Source organism: Anabrus simplex, chromosome 12 (genome assembly GCF_040414725.1).
Source record: "Anabrus simplex isolate iqAnaSimp1 chromosome 12, ASM4041472v1, whole genome shotgun sequence".
NCBI lineage: Eukaryota > Metazoa > Arthropoda > Insecta > Orthoptera > Tettigoniidae > Anabrus > Anabrus simplex.
Window position 1 is genome coordinate 29,080,548 of NC_090276.1, and position 18,794 is coordinate 29,099,341.

The following is an 18,794-nucleotide window of genomic DNA, read 5'->3' on the forward strand; positions in this document are numbered from 1 at the left end:
ACAATAGTATTACTGACCAAGGGACTGCATCTATAAATGGAGATGAATTTAAAACAATCAGTGGATCGGACCTGCAATGTCTCGCATTCACATAAACTGATGTCAAACAATAGTATTACTGACCAAGGGACTGAATCAATGATGCTTTTAGTCTAAAGGGGTCCAAGATCCAAGTCATCGGCCTCTCATAATGGTACTGATTGTTAGGAAAGTAGAACCATGGTATTTGTCATGTTGTGGTACTAATCAAAAGTAGCGTAGACTCGTGCCATTCCACACAGTATGGTACTACTCACAGCAGCTATCGCCCTTTGTTCAGTTAAAGGCAGGTAGGTAATTCGGATATTAGGTTATTTTCTAGCCTAAAGAACTGGATGGAATGTGTCACTGTTTAACTGGCTGCAATTTCAGTATACCAGCATAAGGTTTAAGATCGAGTCCAATATTGCAATACTGTAATTTGCTTTCCAGTGTGACTTCACTTATGGGCGAGTTATGGGGAAGTGTTCAAGTTTCAAAATTCGAGTGATTCAATTTGCAGTGAAACACAGTAACTGTGCCATGGGCCGAGAATTTAACATGAAAAGCATTTAATGTACGCTATCGATGGGAAAAAAAAGTTGCTCTTACAATACCAACAAATTACTAAAGTGTTTTGGGAACCAAAAACTGGATAGTTTCCTGAGGTCGTAAATGAACTCCTTCATGACATGATGTTGCTTATGTGATAATAGACATGGTATTTCACACGAGTACAATTTAAAACCTGTGAAATAACAACAAAGCCGGGTAATAGCCGCACAGAACTGGAGGTGAATCGTGGTTGGATAGCTCGATTCATGAAGAGGAAGCAGAAACGGGAGGGGATCTTATTCGACTACGTGTGGAATTAAAAGTAACTAATCTCATATCTATTCCGTATTGAAGATAACAATAAGTAAATTTCTTTCAAGAATAAAATTTACTGTGTCCACGTATTCAATACAATTATATTCTGTAGAATATAATCAAGTTTCAATTACATATGTAGGATATAATCACTACAGAATATAATTGTATTGAATAGGTGGGCACAGTAAATTTTATTCTTGAAAGAAATTTACTTATACGTATGGAATTCTACAAATTTTTATACTTCAGTTAAAATTCAGTAACATATATTACAGAATATGGAAACGGCTAACATTAGCATGCGAGTAGGTGGGTGAAGTTTTACGGGTACCTTCTGAGTTTGGACAATGGCAGGCTTACAAAGAAGATCTTCTCACTCATCAAAAGCTACAAGACTGGAAATGTGGCTCAATGAAGTAAAAAAAAAGGACTTAGCTTCCGCTGGGATTTCTGATAATGATGTCTGAAACTGCCCTGAATTTTGTAAATTGGTAAATTCATGGTCTCCTCTACCAAACGTTGTTAAATCTCGCAAACCTCTTTCACAGGAAAGAAAGGAAAAATGAATAGCAGGACTCAAGAGGTATTGGCAACGAAAGTGAGCATCCAAAAAGAACGTCATAAGCGCACCCTACTGGGCTTAAATCACTAATAACTGAATATAATAAAATGCAATTATTTATACAAAATTGTGAGGCTTCATTATTTTTATAAAGTATTTTAATTCTAATTAAGTTTAATTTACTAACTTCCTTCATATATGCTGCACCCCAATTTTTAAGCTTTATTTTTCAGTGAAAAATGCGAGATATGCGTGAATATATACAGTATTTTAATAACATAAGCATATGCTTTGTTCACTCATATCAGTGTACATTTTCTTGATCCCATCTGTATAATGAAGCTCATTTCTATGAGGGTCAGGGCATAAGTCAGGGCAACTTCCCACCCCGCAAGAAAGCGGGATCTACCAGACAAGTGGACATATACAGATGGGGAGCGTAAGGTGCTGTGAAATGTACGAATAATGCCAAATAGGTTTACCAGGTGTAGAATATAACTTCATGATGTTTGTTTTAGAGAGTGCAGTAACCTTTACGGTAAAGCCTTAAGGTAGTCCCGTAGTTTTCCGCAACACACTGCCAACAATGGGGAAGACATCGGATACCAGTCACCTCACCATGTGTGAATTTTGCAATCTCATATTTCACAGCATTGGCAATATCATCTTGTATCTTGCATGCAATGGTTCTTTCACTCTGAGGATGAGGTCAGGACCAGTGAGTTTGGCAGGCGTTTCAGTACTTCCAACACCCAACGCTCGAGTTGCTTCCGTACAGCTTCTGCTGCGTGCAGTCTGGCATCGTCATGAAGGAGGATGACGTTGTTTCGGCTTGTAACTTAAGTAGTGTCCGTCTTCTGTCCATGTCCATGTACTGGGTAATTACTGCATGGGACACATCAGGTCTTCCAGACCGCTGCACGTCGCTGCTTGTTTCACAACTGTGCTGAAAAGCTGCTGCCCATTCCGCAATGGTTCGCTACGGAAGGACATTGTTCCCCAGAGCTTCCACAAGCTCTCTATGACATTCTTTACCATCAAAGTTTATCATTTTCATGTTCCATATTTATGGCAATATAATTATTGTAGGAAAATGAGGTAATCCACATAATCAATACAATATAAAATTAGTACTTCAACTTATTTTCATTTCATTTCACTAGTTCCGGTCTATTGATATTAGGCCATCATCAACCATAAGATATTAAAACACTTAAAAAATTAATTGGCTAAATATATATATATATATATATATATAAAACTAAAATAGATAGCATCTTTATATTAAAGGAGTTTACTAAAAACAGCTTTGGCAAATCCGTCTGTCCATTCTACTGGACTGATTTGCTTCATTTTTGTTTTATTCTCGCATTCTCGCCGGAATTACCTGCCAGTGAATTATGAGACATTTGTAAGTCTCCAAGTTCAGGCAACTTTGAATAATCATAACATCACATCATTAAATGATCATTCCAATAATTGCAGGCGAAGGCTTACCCTAACCTGCAATACATTCTGTATTTAGCAGGTTGCTAAGCGATTAACACTTTCATTAATATTCTGATAGGCATATTTGATTTGCATCCTTAGTAATGTCATTGCATTCAGCCGTCCAGCTCCATGGCTAGCATGCTGGTCTTTGGTCACAGGAGTCCCGGGTTCAATTCCCGGCAGGGTCAGGAATTTTAACCATCATTAGTTAATTCCGCTGGCACAGGCGCTGGGTTAACGTTCTCATCATCATTTCATCCACATCACCATACGCAGGTCACTTACGAGCATATAATCAAAAGATCTGCACCGGCAAGTGAACATGTCTTCGGACACTCCTGGCACTAAAACCCATACGCCATTTCATTGCATTCAGCCATGTTCAATTACTACCTGTCAAGCCAGAGAGTGTACACATCCTTTGATCATAGAAGAATATTATTCTGTGCTGTATACTCTTTGATTATCTGACCTTCCCCATCTTCTAAATATACCCATCATGGGAAAACTTTCCTAATAACATACCTGCTGCTAATATAAAAACGTTGAGGTACACAAAGACGGGAAGGTATCAAGTCTACTAGCCTTCTGTATGTCCATTACCAGTAATAAAGCACAGGGACACACTCTTGAAAAAGTGGGTGTCTACTTACCCGAACCAGTATTCAGTCACTGGCAATTGTTTGTTGCTCTTTCTCGGGCAAGATCGTTTGAAAATGTTAAGATCCAGATATGCCCGAATGGTTGAACCATAGGGAATATTGTATGGAAAGAAGTGTTATAAACTACATTACAAATGAATCAATTATTATGTACCATTTCTTAGAGGTGAAGCTTCCACGGTGTGTAAAATTATTTAGTTTATTTTCCGGGTTGAACCGTTTTGTTGTTTTCTGTACATTACGTACAGTTTGCCAACTTTTCGAATACATTGCTGTATTCTTTGTCAAGGTGACTGAAATACCCCTGCTCGATTCGAGGTAATCAGTCTCCCAAGAAGCAATCACATTACAAAGAGTGGTTCCTGACCTTGGTCTATATATCCTAGCCTTTCGGCTGACGTAAACCCCCTGGCTGTCTTGTGAGACTTCTGGAAGGTGTGTGTCACAGCCGAGTAGTGGGGCTTGCCCGTGCCGTTACGTAATAGGAGGGCTGGTAAAACAATATGAATACGACAGGCAAATCAAGACGAGTTATCCGACCTATTTATAACGAATCCTGTGGAGCTGCATGGGTCTACTATTAATATTTGAAATTAGTTCTGATCCAATATCCACTAAAATAAGTAATTGTCTTGAGGATATAACACAACACTTGAAAATTCTTATGATCTGTTGGTATATTTCAATAAATATAAATCAATGTCTTGAAAATATATAAAAAATTATACCAACAGATCATTAGAATTTTCAAATGTTGTGTCATATTCTCAAAACAGTGACTTATTTTAGTATTTTCAAGTACAGTAGAGTCTCGATTATCCGACGTAAACGGGACCTGGAGTGCGTCGGATCACCGAAAATGTCGGATAATACAGAATAACTTTGAAAATAAACTGAAACAAACAGGAAGGCTAAAATAATGACATGTTTTACGGTGCTCTATTTATTGAATTACCAATTCAATTGTACAGTACATGCAGTATTAAACGAGAACTTTTCTCCACAGATATTAAGCTACCTAATACCGTACCGTTTTTGCCACCGATCACGCCACCCAGCACTGGCAGGAAAATTAGGGTCCCCTTCATTAAACTCCTTCTGGAAATACACAGCCTTTTCCTGCAGAATGGTGTCAGATATTGGCAGGCCCTTTTCCCGGTGTTGAGATACCAAAGAAATAGTGCTTCACTTACTTTTTCGTACTGACATTTTTTCATTGTTTTTCTCTGCTCTGGTAGAGCACAACTTTTCAATTTCTTCCCTCTGTTTTTTCCAGTCTCCTACTGTAACACGTCCAACACCATAATCTGAAGCCACATTTTGAAGAATTTCCTCTTTGTCCAGTCTCTTTAATGCACTCAATTTGTGTTCCATAGAAACAGTCCATTTACTCGCCATACTCACAGAGGATATGAAAACTATAACATCCGCACCCAACCAATACTACAATGACTGAAGACTCACTGCACCTGTCCTACCGCCAGCGTTCAGGCCAGTGCTTGTCCCATGGTCGCACCCTCCACAGCGGGTGTGCCTGAATTTAGTCTCCACCAAAAGTTGAAATTAAGTCTAACAGTGTCGGATAACACGGAATGTCGGATAAGCGAAGGTCGGATGAGCGAGACTCTACTGTATTATGCTATCTATTTTTGTTATATGTATGACCAATTAGTTTTTTTAAGTGTTTTAGTATCTTACGGCTGATGATGGCTTAATATCAATATGCTGAAACTAGTACCATGATTAAAATAAATTGAAATACTAATTTTATATTGTATAGATTAGATGGATTTCCTCATTTGTCCACAATAATTCTTTGGCACTGCAGCCCAGGCGAATGGCCAGTTTGATGTGAGCATGCTGTTCATGCCTCGTCACACCCATTCTACACAACACTTGACTCACTACAACAGTCTCATCGTCCTGGGCGTGGACGCCATATCATGCTGTCTCCATGTACTGCGAGTGCCATGCTTCTCAGAACATACAACCACGGTCTGGTAGCACCGTGCAGATGTGAAGGAAAAAATAGTTGCTATGATTTATGGCCCAACCCTCATATTAATGCCAAATAATGAGTACTTTCTACATAACGATCCATTATTCAATTATCAGAAGCTAGCATACATCAATATAATATCCTATTTTTCTTTCTCCATGCATTTGAGACATTTACACCGGGTAACAACATAATAAGCAAGGATAAACGAAGAGCAAGATCTGGTGTTCACAGTTCTCCTGAAATTTGTATTTTGTAATGAACTGAGAGGAGTTACAAAGACATGGAAAACAACACAAGGGTCTATAGGGCTATATTTGGTGGTGATGTGATGTGATGGTGTGTGGCCTCCTCCGGTGAGGTCTGGTGCAGACCGCAGGTAGCCTGCGCATTTGGCTGAGTGGTGATGAAGAGGTAGGGAGAAGGTGAAATCTATGTCGGCACATAGGCTATTCCTGTCAAATAACACCAAGGGATCTGCTCAAGGCTTAACGTCTCCATCTGATGGGCGAATCATCATCAACAGCATCACATGCCCTCACTCCACATAAACACTGCAGAGAAATTTGGAATTGAACCCGGGCTTTGGCAATCAATGTAGTGATTAGAAATTGTATATCACCACCTTTTTTACCCTGCCGGACAAAAAATTTTGACTCGAACCAGCTAACCATGGTGTCGATCCACAAGGTTTTGAAGCCTTAATAATCACGGCCACCAGGCGGGCTCATACTTAATGGTCACAAAAACATGTTAGAGAGTCTGAGATTCCTTGCAGTGAGCCAGTTGGCTAAGCGGTAGAGGCTGTAAGTTTGCATTCATGATGAGGTTCAAATCCCACCATGAACAGCCCTAAAGATGGTTTTCCATGGTTTCCCATTGTCATACCAGACAAATGCAGGGGCAGTACTTTAATTATGGCCATGGCCGCTTCCTTTCCCATCCCTCTGTCGCCCAAAACCTGTGAGAGTCAGTCCAACATTAGAACTGCTAGCAAACAAAGATTCCAGAGATTTCTCACAAAGGATTTTCTCTCGGTAGTCAGTATTTTGGTAAATATTTTCCCCTTCTTTCAGACAGATCTGGTTATAATGAACTTATTATACTTATTTCAGCTGCTTCTTTTATAAGCACGGGACAATAATATCATCAGCTCCAATCACTTACAGAAGAGGAAGAAGATAAAGCTATATTATTCACTTCATTATAAAAAATGATGGCTGTGCTTGAGGAGAGAACAACCAAAGAGCACCAACCCATTACAAGTTCCTTCAGGGACAAAAAGACTGCCTGCATAGGATTAGGATATTCATGAAGAGAAGGTATGTGTTCAAGGAGAACAATGCCTCACCTTTGGGCCAGTAAAATTAACTCAACATTAGAAAATTAGCAATGGAGACCAATTTGAAGCTGGATCTTGGTATTTAATTTGTATGCCTTCATCCTGTTTCTTCCACTAGGTCCTTCTTCTTTCTCTCTCCAATTCCTGGGATACCATTATAAGCAGAAGATGGCCGTTAGCTATTTCTAGTCCTCTTCTTACACCAGCATCTAGTATGAACTTCATATGATCTCTCTGAACAATGATGTAGTCGACGATTGAGCTTTCATACCATTAGGTATATTGGTATACATCCTTGTGGATAAATTTCATATTGGCTATGACTAGGTCGTTCACAATACAAAACCAAAGCAGTCACTTCCCGTTGTACCCTCCGAACATCTTCCTTGCCAATCACATGCTTCCCATCTGCCTGATTTGATTCCCATACGTCCGTTCAGATCGCCGACAATTATCACATTCTCAATTGATGTTTCTTCTACTGTCAGTTGCAACAACTCAAAGTATTCACTTGGTGCGTATGTTATATTTTATGTCACCAATAAATTTTCTTTGATTTTCATCATCATAATCCTCTTGCTGACAAAAATCATCATCATTAGGTGTCATTAAGTCGACTGTATGGATGAACTGCATACAGATGTTTTGGTCTTCAACCATATATTTCAGATCCTTCAGTGACAGGTTCATGTTGAATTTGATGGAATCTATCCATCTAAATGTTGGCCGCCCTTCTCTCAGAGACCCCTCCACCTTCCGACAGCCTTTTCCAATGAATCAGAGCATTGCATAATGTGTCCAAAATATGACAGCTGTAATCTTGTGGTGAATGCTTCGGGAGACAAATCTGGTTTGATCTTCTGAATGACTTATGCATTTGTCTTCTTCGATGTCCAAAGGATATGCAATATCCTCCTCCAACACCAGAGCTCAAATGCATCAATATCTATCTCTTTTCCTTATGGTTCAGCTTTCACAACCGTATGTAGCTATGAGAAAGACTGAGTCTTAACCATTCTGACTTCAGTATGCAAAGATATATCCAAATACTTGAAGATCTTACCCAGGCCTTTGAGCCACTTCTACTGATGGTAAATCCCAACAAACAGAAATTATGCACCTCTTTGATTACTTCATTATTTATCAGAATGTTTGAAGTTAAACCTGTTGTCATGGTTTTAGTCTTGTTGATATTCAGGTGTTGTTGTTTGAGTCATCAGTCCATAGACTGGTTTGATGCAGCTCTCCATGCCACCCTATCCTGTGCTAACCTTTTCATTTCTACGTAACTATTGCATCCTACATCTGCTCTAATCTGCTTGTCATATTCATATCTTGATCTACCCCTACCGTTCTTACCCCCTACACTTCCTTCAAAAACCAACTGAACAAGTCCTGGGTGTCTTAAGATGTGTCCTATCATTCTATCTCTTCTTCTCGTCAAATTTAGCCAAATCGATCTCCTCTCACCAATTCGATTCAGTATCTCTTCATTCGTGATTCGATCTATCCATCTCACCTTCAGCATTCTTCTGTAACACCACATTTCAAAAGCTTCTATTCTCTTTCTTTCTGAGCCAGTTATCGTCCATGTTTCACTTCCATACAATGCCACGCTCCACACGAAAGTCTTCAAAAACATCTTTCTAATTCCGATATCAATGTTTGAAGTGAGCAAATTTATTTTCTTAAGAAAGCTCTTCCTTGCTTGTGCTAGTCTGCATTTTGCGTCCTCCTTACTTCTGCCATCGTTAGTTATTTTACTACCCAAGTAACAATATTCATCTACTTCCTTTAAGACTTCATTTCCTAATCTAATATTTCCTGCATCACCTGCCTTCGTTCGACTACACTCCATTACTTTTGTTTTGGACTTAATTTATTTTCATCTTGTACTCCTTACCCAAGACTTCATCCATACCATTCAGCAACTTCTCGAGATCTTCTGCAGTCTCAGATAAAATAACAATATCATCGGCAAATCTCAAGGTTTTGATTTCCTCTCCTTGGACTGTGATTCCCTTTCCAAATTTCTCTTTGATTTCCTTTACTGCCTGTTCTATGTAAACACTGAAAAGGAGAGGGGACAAACTGCAGCCTTGCCTCACTCCTTTCTGGATTGCTGCTTCTTTTTCAAAGCCCTCGATTCTTATCACTGCAAACTGATTTTTATACAGATTGTAGATAATTCTTCGTTCTCGGTATCTGATCCCTATCATCTTCAAAATCATAAATAGCTTGGTCCAATCAACATTATCGAATGCCTTTTCTAGATCTACGAATGCCATGTACGTGGGCTTGTCCTTCTTGATTCGATCCTCTAAGATCAGACGTAAAGTCAGGATAGCTTCACGTGTTCCTACATTTCTTCTGAAGCCAAATCGATCTTCTCCCAACTCAGCTTCAACTTGTTTTTCCATTCTTCTGTAAATAATACGTGTTAAACTTTTGCAGGCATGAGATACTAAACTAATGGTGCGGTAGTTTTCACACCTGTCAGCATCGGCTTTCTTGGGAATAGGTATAACCACATTCTGCTGAAAATCGGATGGGACTTCTCCTGTCTCATACATCTTGCAGACTAAATGAAATAACCTTGCCATACTGGTTTCTCCTAAGGCAGTCAGTAATTCAGAGGGAATGTCATCAATTCCAGGTGCCTTGTTCCTATTGAGGTCACTCACAGCTTTGTCAAACTCTGACCTCAAAATTGGGTCTCCCTTTTCATCAACATCAACAGCCTCTTCATGTTCCAGAACCAAATTATCTACATCTTTACCTTGATACAACTGTTGGATATGCTCCTGCCATCTTTCTGCTTTGTCTTCTTTCCCTAGAAGTGGTTTTCCATCTGAGCTCTTAATATTCATACACCTAGATTTCCTTTCTCCAAAGGTTTCCTTGATTTTCCTGTATGCAGCATCTACCTTTCCCAGGACCATACAGCCTTCGACATCCTTGCATTTCTCCTTCAGCCATTCTTCCTTAGCTGCCTTGCACTTTCTATCCACTTCATTCTTTAATCGCCTGTATTCTTTTCTGCCCTCTTCATTTCTAGCATTCTTGTATTTTCGTCGTTCATCAATCAGGTCTAGTATCTCCTGAGTTATCCACTGATTCTTAGTTGATCTTTTCTTCCTTCCTAACATTTCTTCAGCAGCCCTACTGACTTCATTTTTCATGACTCTCCACTCTTCCTCTATAGTGTTTCCTTCAGCCTTTTCATTTAGTCCTTGTGCAACATGTTCCTTGAAACAATCCCTCACATTCTTTTCTTTCAACTTGTCTAGATCCCATCTTTTTGCATTCTTTCCTTTCTTCAATTTCTTCAACTTCAGATGGCATTTCATGACCAACAAGTTGTGGTCAGAGTCCACGTCTGCTCCTGGGAAAGTTTTGCAATCCAACACCTGGTTTCTGAATCTCTGCCTAATCATAATGAAGTCTATTTGATACCTTCCAGTGTCTCCAGGTCTCGTCCACGTATACAGCCGTCGTTTGTGGTGTTTGAACCAAGTATTGGCAAGGACTAAATTATGATCAGTGCAGAATTCAACCAGACGACTTCCTCTTTCGTTCCTTCGTCCCAATCCAAATTCTCCTACTGTACTACCTTCTCTTCCTTGGCCTACCACTGCATTCCAGTCTCCCATCACAATTAGATTCTCGTCACCTTTTACACATTGTATTAAATCTTCTATCTCCTCATATATTCTTTCGATTTCTTCATCATCCGCTGAACTAGTAGGCATATAGACCTGCACTATTGTGGTGGGCATTGGTTTGGTGTCTATCTTGACGACAATAATTCTTTCACTATGCTGGTCGTAGTAGCTTACCCGCTGCCCTATTTTCTTATTCATTATTAAACCAACTCCTGCATTTCCTCTGTTTGATTTTGTGTTGATAATTCGGTAGTCGCCTGACCAAAAATCTTGTTCTTCCTGCCAACGTACTTCACTTATGCCAACTACATCTAACTTTAGCCTATCCATCTCCCTTTTCAGATTCTCTAACCTACCACAACGATTCAAACTTCTAACATTCCACGCTCCGACTCACAGAATGTCAGTATCATCCATCTTCCTGATGATCGCCCCCTCTCGTGTAGTCCCCACCCGGAGATCCGAATGGGGGACTAGTTTACCTCCGGAATATTTTACCCGGGAGGAAGCCATCATCAGTACATCATTCATACAGAGAGAGCTGCATGTCCTCGGGAGTTAGTTACGGCTGTAGTTTCCCGTTGCTTTCAGCCGTGTAGCAGTATCAACAGAGCTAAGCCATGTTGAGTATTATTACAAGGCCGTATCAGTCAATCATCCAGACTGCCGCCCTTGCAACTACCGAAAGGCTGCTACCGCCCTTTCGATGAACCATTCGTTAGTCTGGTCTCTCAACAGATACCCATCCGATATGGTTGCACCTGCGGCTCGGCTATCTGCATCATTGGGACACGCAAGCCTCCCCACCGCGGCAAGGTCACATGGTTCGCAGAGGTACAGGTACAGGCCCATATTCTCACTCTGTTCTTTAACTTTCATTATGATGTCCCCTACCTCTTCCTTACTTTCAGCAAGTTGTATATATTCAATCCACCATGAGGTGACTCATCCAATCCAGATTTCCTCATGTCATCATCATCATCATCATCATCATCATCATCATCATCATCATCATCATCAATTTTCAGCTCCAGTTTCCCGGTTGTGGTATACAAGCACTCGCCACTTCTTCCTGTCAAAGTATAGTTCCCTCTATGTCCTCCCAATTTGCATTCCTCTTGCTGACCTCCGATTTAACTGGGTCAATCCATCTATTCCTTGGTCTCCCACGTGGCCTCCCCCCTTTCATTTCTCTGTCAAAGTAATTCCTTGCTGTTCTTGTTCCGTCCGTCCTCATAATATGTCCAAACCATTGTAGCCTGCGTCTTCCTAAAAACTCGGTAACAGGTATTTTGCTTCATTTCTAATCTTGTCCTTCCTGGTCTTTTGGTTCACTGTTCTGATGAATTTCATTTCTGCTGACTGGATTTTACTATTTGCCTTGTTATGCAGGGTGCACGTTTTGAGTCCATATGTGAGAACTGGAATGAAGTAGGTGTAAAACACAGTCAGTTTTGCTTTCTGGAGTATTTTATCATCCCAGAGTAGATTTCTTACTTGGAAATAAAATTTCCTTATGTATGTACTCATATTCCATATACCAAAAGGCGTCACTGTTAGTCCCTGCCAGTTTCGTTGTAATCAGATCTGTCGGGTATTAATCATCCTCTCTCTTATTTCTTGTAGCAATAAAAATTTGGATGAATGAGTTACTGCCCCAGTGCACCCTAACCCAGGGAGGGGCTGCCTCAAAACTGCTATGAGCTGTGAGATTTTCCGTCTGGTTTTTCTCTTATAGCCTTTGGAGTTCCCCTTTCTCTCTGCAAGGCAGATAGCCTCTTCCACAAGTTCCGCCATACTGAAACCATCTTCTCCAATTGCAGTGGTGTAAAGTTTTCAATACAGACCCATTAGCTGTCAATTTCAGAGTTCCTGTTGGGCTATAACATTAAATGTAGCAGTCCTGGGGCACAAAAGGTCGCCATCGTACTTCACTGGTGCACACTGTCACCTATTCAATATGTGCGAGTGATGCACATGGGACACAGAAAGGAGCTTGTTGACGGAGATTTAGAAGAATTGGATTTGAGGAAAACAATCAAGTGTGAAGATCAGAAGTTTGTCTGTGTGTCTTGTGTGCTAATGCTTTGTGCTGGTCTCTTCTTTCTTTTAACACACTAGTCGGTCATCTTCAATGTAGATTTCCATCCTCTTTTGAGGCTTCTAGTCTTTGATGTCTATTCTGCTTTGACTGATGTTCATTTCTGAATTCTTTTAAATTCCTACCCACACTGATTGTTGCTTTGGTAATCAAAATGTTCTTAACATCATCTGCTGTAAACATGGCATCACGTCATATAAAAACTGATCAACCTGGATATTGGAAGAGAAGAGAATAGCAACATGAAGAGAAAATGAAAAACGGAGAAGAGGAAAGAAAATTTAAGAGAAAAAAGAAAAGAGAGAAATGAAAAGAGAATACAGAAGAGCAGAGATAAATCCACAGTTCTAGCCCTTCAGACAAGCAACTCAATGTTGAAGACATCCTAATGAAGTATGAGAATATATTCTTTATTTATTCCTAAAATTACAATCCTTTTCTTAATCATCGTTATCCGGTCGATTATATTAGCAGTTTGCTCTTCTACCACTACAAGCGCTAATGTGAGTCAATGCAAAGTTTCACTGAAGCCATTATAACTACATTCAGCGTGGACATTTTTCAAAATATCAAAAAATGCCTGAGGGTAGTGAACCAAGGAACACATTACAGAAAGAATTATGTAATAATAATGTTATTTGCATTACGTCCTGCTACTACTTTTATGGTTTTTGGAGATGCCAATGTGCCAGAATTTAGTCCCACAGGAGTTCTATTACATGCCAGTAAATCTACCGACACGAGGCTGATGTATTTGAGCACCTTCAAATACCACCGGATTGAGCCAGGATCGAACCAGCCAAGTTGGGGTCAGAGGGCCAGTGACTCACCGTCTGAACCACTCAGCCCGCCAAGAATTATGTACATAAGTTAATTTACCTAGGATATGAATCAAAAAGAAAATGTGTAAAGAGACCAATTTTAGGCTGATTTTTTGGAACTACATTTAGACAGGAAGTGATTTATGAATTTTTTTTTTTTTTTTTTTAAAGTTTGATAGAGCTATCCAAGACTCACAATTTGAAACCTTCCGGGCCCTTTAGCCCTTCAACTTTTGGCACAATTGAGGAAATTGCTTAATTCTTAGCCCTTCAACTTTTGGCACAATTGAGGAAATTGCTTAATTCTATGTTTTTCATAATATTGGGACCCCTACTTTGTCTGCTAAGAAATGTTTTCAACATTAAAAATAGAAGAGAGACATGAGAAGAGAGAAGTGAAGAGAAGAGAAGAGAAGAAATTAGAATATAAAGAAGAGCAGAGAAAAGGGGAAAGAGACGAAAAACAAGATTTTTTTAATTTTTTTTTTTTTTTTTTGCTATTTGTTTTACGTTGAACCGACACAGATAGGTCTTATGGCGATGATGGGATAGGAAAGGCCTAGGAATGGGAAGGAAGCGGTTGTGGCGTTAAGGTACAACCCCAGTATCTGCCTGGTGTGAAAATGGGAAACCACTGAAAACCATCTTCAGGGCTGTGAACAGTGGGGTTCAAACCCACTATCTCCTAGATGCAAGCTCACAGCTGCGCGCTCCTATCCGCATGGCCAACTCACCCGGAAAGAAGAGAGAGAGAAAAAAAAGAGAAAACGAGGAAGAGTATCAAGGTTTTAGGTGATTGTAGTTGAAGAATTATTATTTTTTGAACTTGCTTTACGTCGCACTGACACAGATAGGTCTTAGGGCGATGATGGAAGAGGAAAGGGCTAGGAGTGGGAAGCGCCCATGGTCTTAAGGTACAGCCACACCATTTGCCCAGTGTGAAAATGGGAAACCATGGAAAACCATCTTCAGGGCTGCGAACATGCGAACAGTGGGGTTCGAACCCACTATCTCCGGGATGCAAGCTCACAGATGCATGCTCCTAAGTGCACGGCCAACTCGCCTGGTAATGGAAGACAATTAGAAATTGTAAAAAGCTTCAAATAGTTGGGGAGTATATTTATGGAAGGTGGGAAAATAAATACAGAAATTGGAAAGAGAATCCAACAAGCTAATATGTTTTACCAATGTGCAACAGGTATAGTGTGGAACCGGGATGTCCCAGAGAAATGCAAGAAAACTCTGTACTCAATGTATTACACACCAATTTTGACATATGCTGTGGGAACATGGACAACAACAAAACGTGATGAAAGCAGAATCCAAGCAGCTGAGATGAAATTCCTTAGAAGAATAATTGGGAAGAAACAAAGGGATAAAATTAGAAACATAGAAATCAGAAACAGAATTGGATTTCCTAAACTGCAAGACAAAATAGAGACCAGTAAGCGTGAAATGGTATGAACACACCATGAGAATGGAAGAAGATAGAGTTCCAAAGTAAGTATTTATGGAGAAAATAGGAGGAAGACAACAGGAAAGGTCCAGAAAGAGGTGAGTGGATGAAGGAGAGTATAAAGAAGAAAGAAGTAAAAGTAGCAGAAATATTGAAGGAAGGAAGGGAGTGGTGGAAAGACAGATATTTGTTTGTTGTTTAAAGGGGCCTAACAGCTAGGTCATCAGCTCTGGAAAGACAGAAAACTGTGGTGGACCTTGATTTACAACCTGACCCAGAAGAGTGGAAAGGAAGAAGAAGAAGGTGTACAACTAAATGAGGCCACAGAGCTACTTGCAAGTTCAGGATCGTGGAGGAGCCTAGTTAATTCAAAGAGGCTTGCAGACAATGCTGAAAAGACTTGTATATTAAGAACATGGAGCTGATGATTCTGTTCATAGCCATAAAAATAAACAGAAATAAGGCTTTGCTCCTAGTTCACATGTGTTTCCCAGATATAAATAATTTACTGCATGCAGCCAATGGCCATTTAGGTCACTTACAGAACCATACTGCATTGAAAGTGATGCATCACACTCATTGATCTGGAGGAAATCTGTCCAATCTCCAAATCTTTCAGCACACACCAAACATGCACCACCTGAGAATTGAACCTCACGTGCAGCAGCGAAAGCCCAACTTTAGAACATAATACATGGATATTCAAGGGAACATAAAATACTAGCTGATTATACTGTTAATATTGTATTAAAATGGCAATGATTTCCAACCCATGCATGGTAGAGTTCCAAACAGTGGTGGTGGTGGTGGTGATGTGTAGTCCAAGATGGTTATAGCAATGGGAAGGAAAGGAGAACATTAAGCCATGGCTGTTAACTGAGCAAGCCCCACAACACAGCAACCACCAACAACCCCTGCTCCCGTACAGAGAATTCTGCCACAAACGTGGTTGTTTTTACCTTTCAATTCATCAAAGTCTACCAGATGTAACTGTAGGTTACCTTTGTCCTCTTCCAGCTCAGCCACTCGTTGCTGTAATTGCAAGATCTCTCCACTGGCATCCGACACCTGAAACATGGAAGTGATTTGCTTTTGTCTCAAGCAGCCTCCAGATCACACATCAAACATAGATGTAAATGACATCCACTCAATGTTCTCTGCCACATTAATACTTGTTCAAAGAAACTTGGTCACTCTTTTTATATGTTCATACCTCCATAATATGAAATGAAAACAAGACACACAAGGGAAACCAACCTCCTTCTTCTTCGCAAATGATTAAGAACTGAAACAAAAAGCATTCTCTAGACACTCAATACAGTCATAAACAAAGTGGTCCCAGTCATACACCAAAATGGCTACATCGTAATTAAGCGACATAACTCTCAACCGTGTGATTGTTCGCGGGATGTAATGTAGCTTGATGGTTCGCAGCTGTAGAGCCGAGCACGGGTAGCTTTGTGCACATATTTCAGACGTTCACCGAGAGATGGCAATGACATATTATATATTGTCGGAAAGAGGAAGAGTTACTCTTTCTCACAATAGTGAATAAGTTAAATTATCTCAAACAGTAATAACAATATAGTTGGTCCATTTTTGGACATTATAAATTTTCCAGCTAACTCATTCCTCGTTGCCAGTGCTTCACCCCAGTGTGCCAAGTTGGGCTCATCAGTAGGTATGCACTAGCCATGCATTTTGGTGGGTGTGCTATTCATTCCATTCCTAACCTAGTCGAATAACTAGAAACAGGCTTTGGATTTTCATTTTTCAAAATTAAAGTTTGCATATGAAAACTGTAATAACTAATAAATTAAAGTTCTCGTGAACTGTGATTTATGTAAATACTAATCGTGGGTATGCGAAGGGCTAGAAAATCAATATGCCAATAGGTTAAGAAAGAGTACTGCCACCCCTTGTAAGAGTAATAGCTTCACAACTCATTCTCGTGCTTCTGACAATACACCACCTGTTAAGTTGAGGCAGACATTCCCATTCTTCCAAGAGGGCATCTTCAGAGCCTGTACCTCATGCTCTTGCACAAATCTCTGAACGTTGTTGGCACTGTATGCTCTAGCATTATCATACGTGATACTAAGTTTTATTGAAGTTGTTTTATGTGAGGAATCGTGTGGCACTAATATCTTGTCAATGAACCGTTGAGCAGTTAAAGATCCATGGCAAACGATCAGGTGATCGGTTTTTGTGTCATGACTTATGCCTGCCCACACTATTACAGATTCATCTCCATATGAAACAATAGGCTGAACAGCTGCTGGATGAAATTGCTGCCTACATCTTCTCCAGAATTGCAGACGACTGTCAACACGATATAACATGAAATGGGATTCATCTGAGAACAGAACAGGGTGCCAGTGTCTTAGCTGCCAGTGCAGTTCTCTAGAAAACTGCAGTCTCCTGCCATGATGTCATCTGTCCAGTGCAGGTATTTAAGCAGGTTGTCAAGATCTTATATTGTCCCCTTATGACAGTTTGGTCACTAACTCGTACAGCAGAAGCCTGCTGTAGTTCCACCTGCAGTGCTCATGTTGTAAGTTGGCAGTTTCAGAGAGCTTGTAGACATACATAATGATCCTGCTCTAGGGTTATTTTCCTTTTGTGCCCATGCAACAGCATCTGGCAACACTTTCAGTTTCCTGGAAATGATTCCAAAAATGCCAAATCATATTCTGAGTAACCCCTAGTATTCTGACAAAATTCCTCTGCGAGTAGCCTTCGCGAAATAGTGTAAATCCACTAGTGGCTTCATTTGAAGACAACTACGTCCCCCACTGCCTACCTCGATCTGCACGATAAGCCATGTCTTCAGTGTTCTGCGGAGCTAAGGGAAGCGCTGAGTGAATGAAGTTTTTGCGGTCTTCAAATGTAGACGTGTAGCAAACAGTTGAACTGCTGCCAGAGTGCTCACTCAAAGGTGCCAGAGACCATTATAGACAAGAGTGTAACAGAAGACAGGCACTGGAATGTGAAGGAATTATCCCACACACATGGGAATTTCTGTGTAAACAATGTTCCAAATTGTATAACTGCCCCTGCAGATGGACAAGATTTGTGTTCATTTTTTTCCAAGATAATGATCTCTATTCATTTATCTTCTGATTGCCCCTTGCTCCTGTACCCTGATCAAATTTAGTTTTAGCACTGACAAGTACATTTCACTGGCCTTCAAAATGCATATTGAGGATCTATATTACTACTGCTTTATCAGAAGATGTACCATAGTTAAAATGATTTAGGAAATAATCCTTGTATCTAGTGCAGATGTATGGTGAGTACTCAGCCTGAAGGCTAGTTGTCTCCTCAACATCTCTGCAATCAGATGTCATAGATGGCTTAGGCATCACTGAAGAGGCACATTAGAGAAATCGACAATTGGCTTTATGTTGCACTGACACAGATAGGTCTTACGGTGACGATGAGACAAGAAAGGGCTAGGAGTGTGGAAGGAAGCAGCTGTGGCTTTAATTAAGGTTCAGGTGTGCCTAATGTGAAAATGGGAAACCATGGAAAATCATCTTCAGAGCTGCCGACATTGGGGTATTGGGGTTTAAACCCACTATCTCCAGAAAGCAACCTCACAGCTGTACGCCCCTAACCGCACGCCCAATTCACTCGATACTAGAAAAATGAGGAGTGGTGCTGTTTCCTATTGCTTTCCCCACAATCATTATATATCAGTCTGCCAAGTTCAACACCAACCCAATCCTATAGGCAACACTTGCACACCATTCACCAGAGGGACTGGTTGCATAAGGAATAGCATTACTAGCACTGCTCACT

The 18,794-nt window shown here is 40.2% G+C and overlaps 1 protein-coding gene across 1 annotated transcript in view; it reads right to left on the reverse strand.

Moving 5' to 3' along the window:
* The window catches only part of LOC136884119 (protein lava lamp), a 124,329-nt gene that overhangs the window by 55,764 nt on the left and 49,771 nt on the right, over window positions 1-18,794 (reverse strand). Inside the window, exon 6 of the mRNA XM_067156158.2 lies at window positions 15,950-16,058. Coding sequence (XP_067012259.2) covers window positions 15,950-16,058 — 109 coding nt within the window. The remainder of the gene's footprint in view (window positions 1-15,949; window positions 16,059-18,794) is intronic.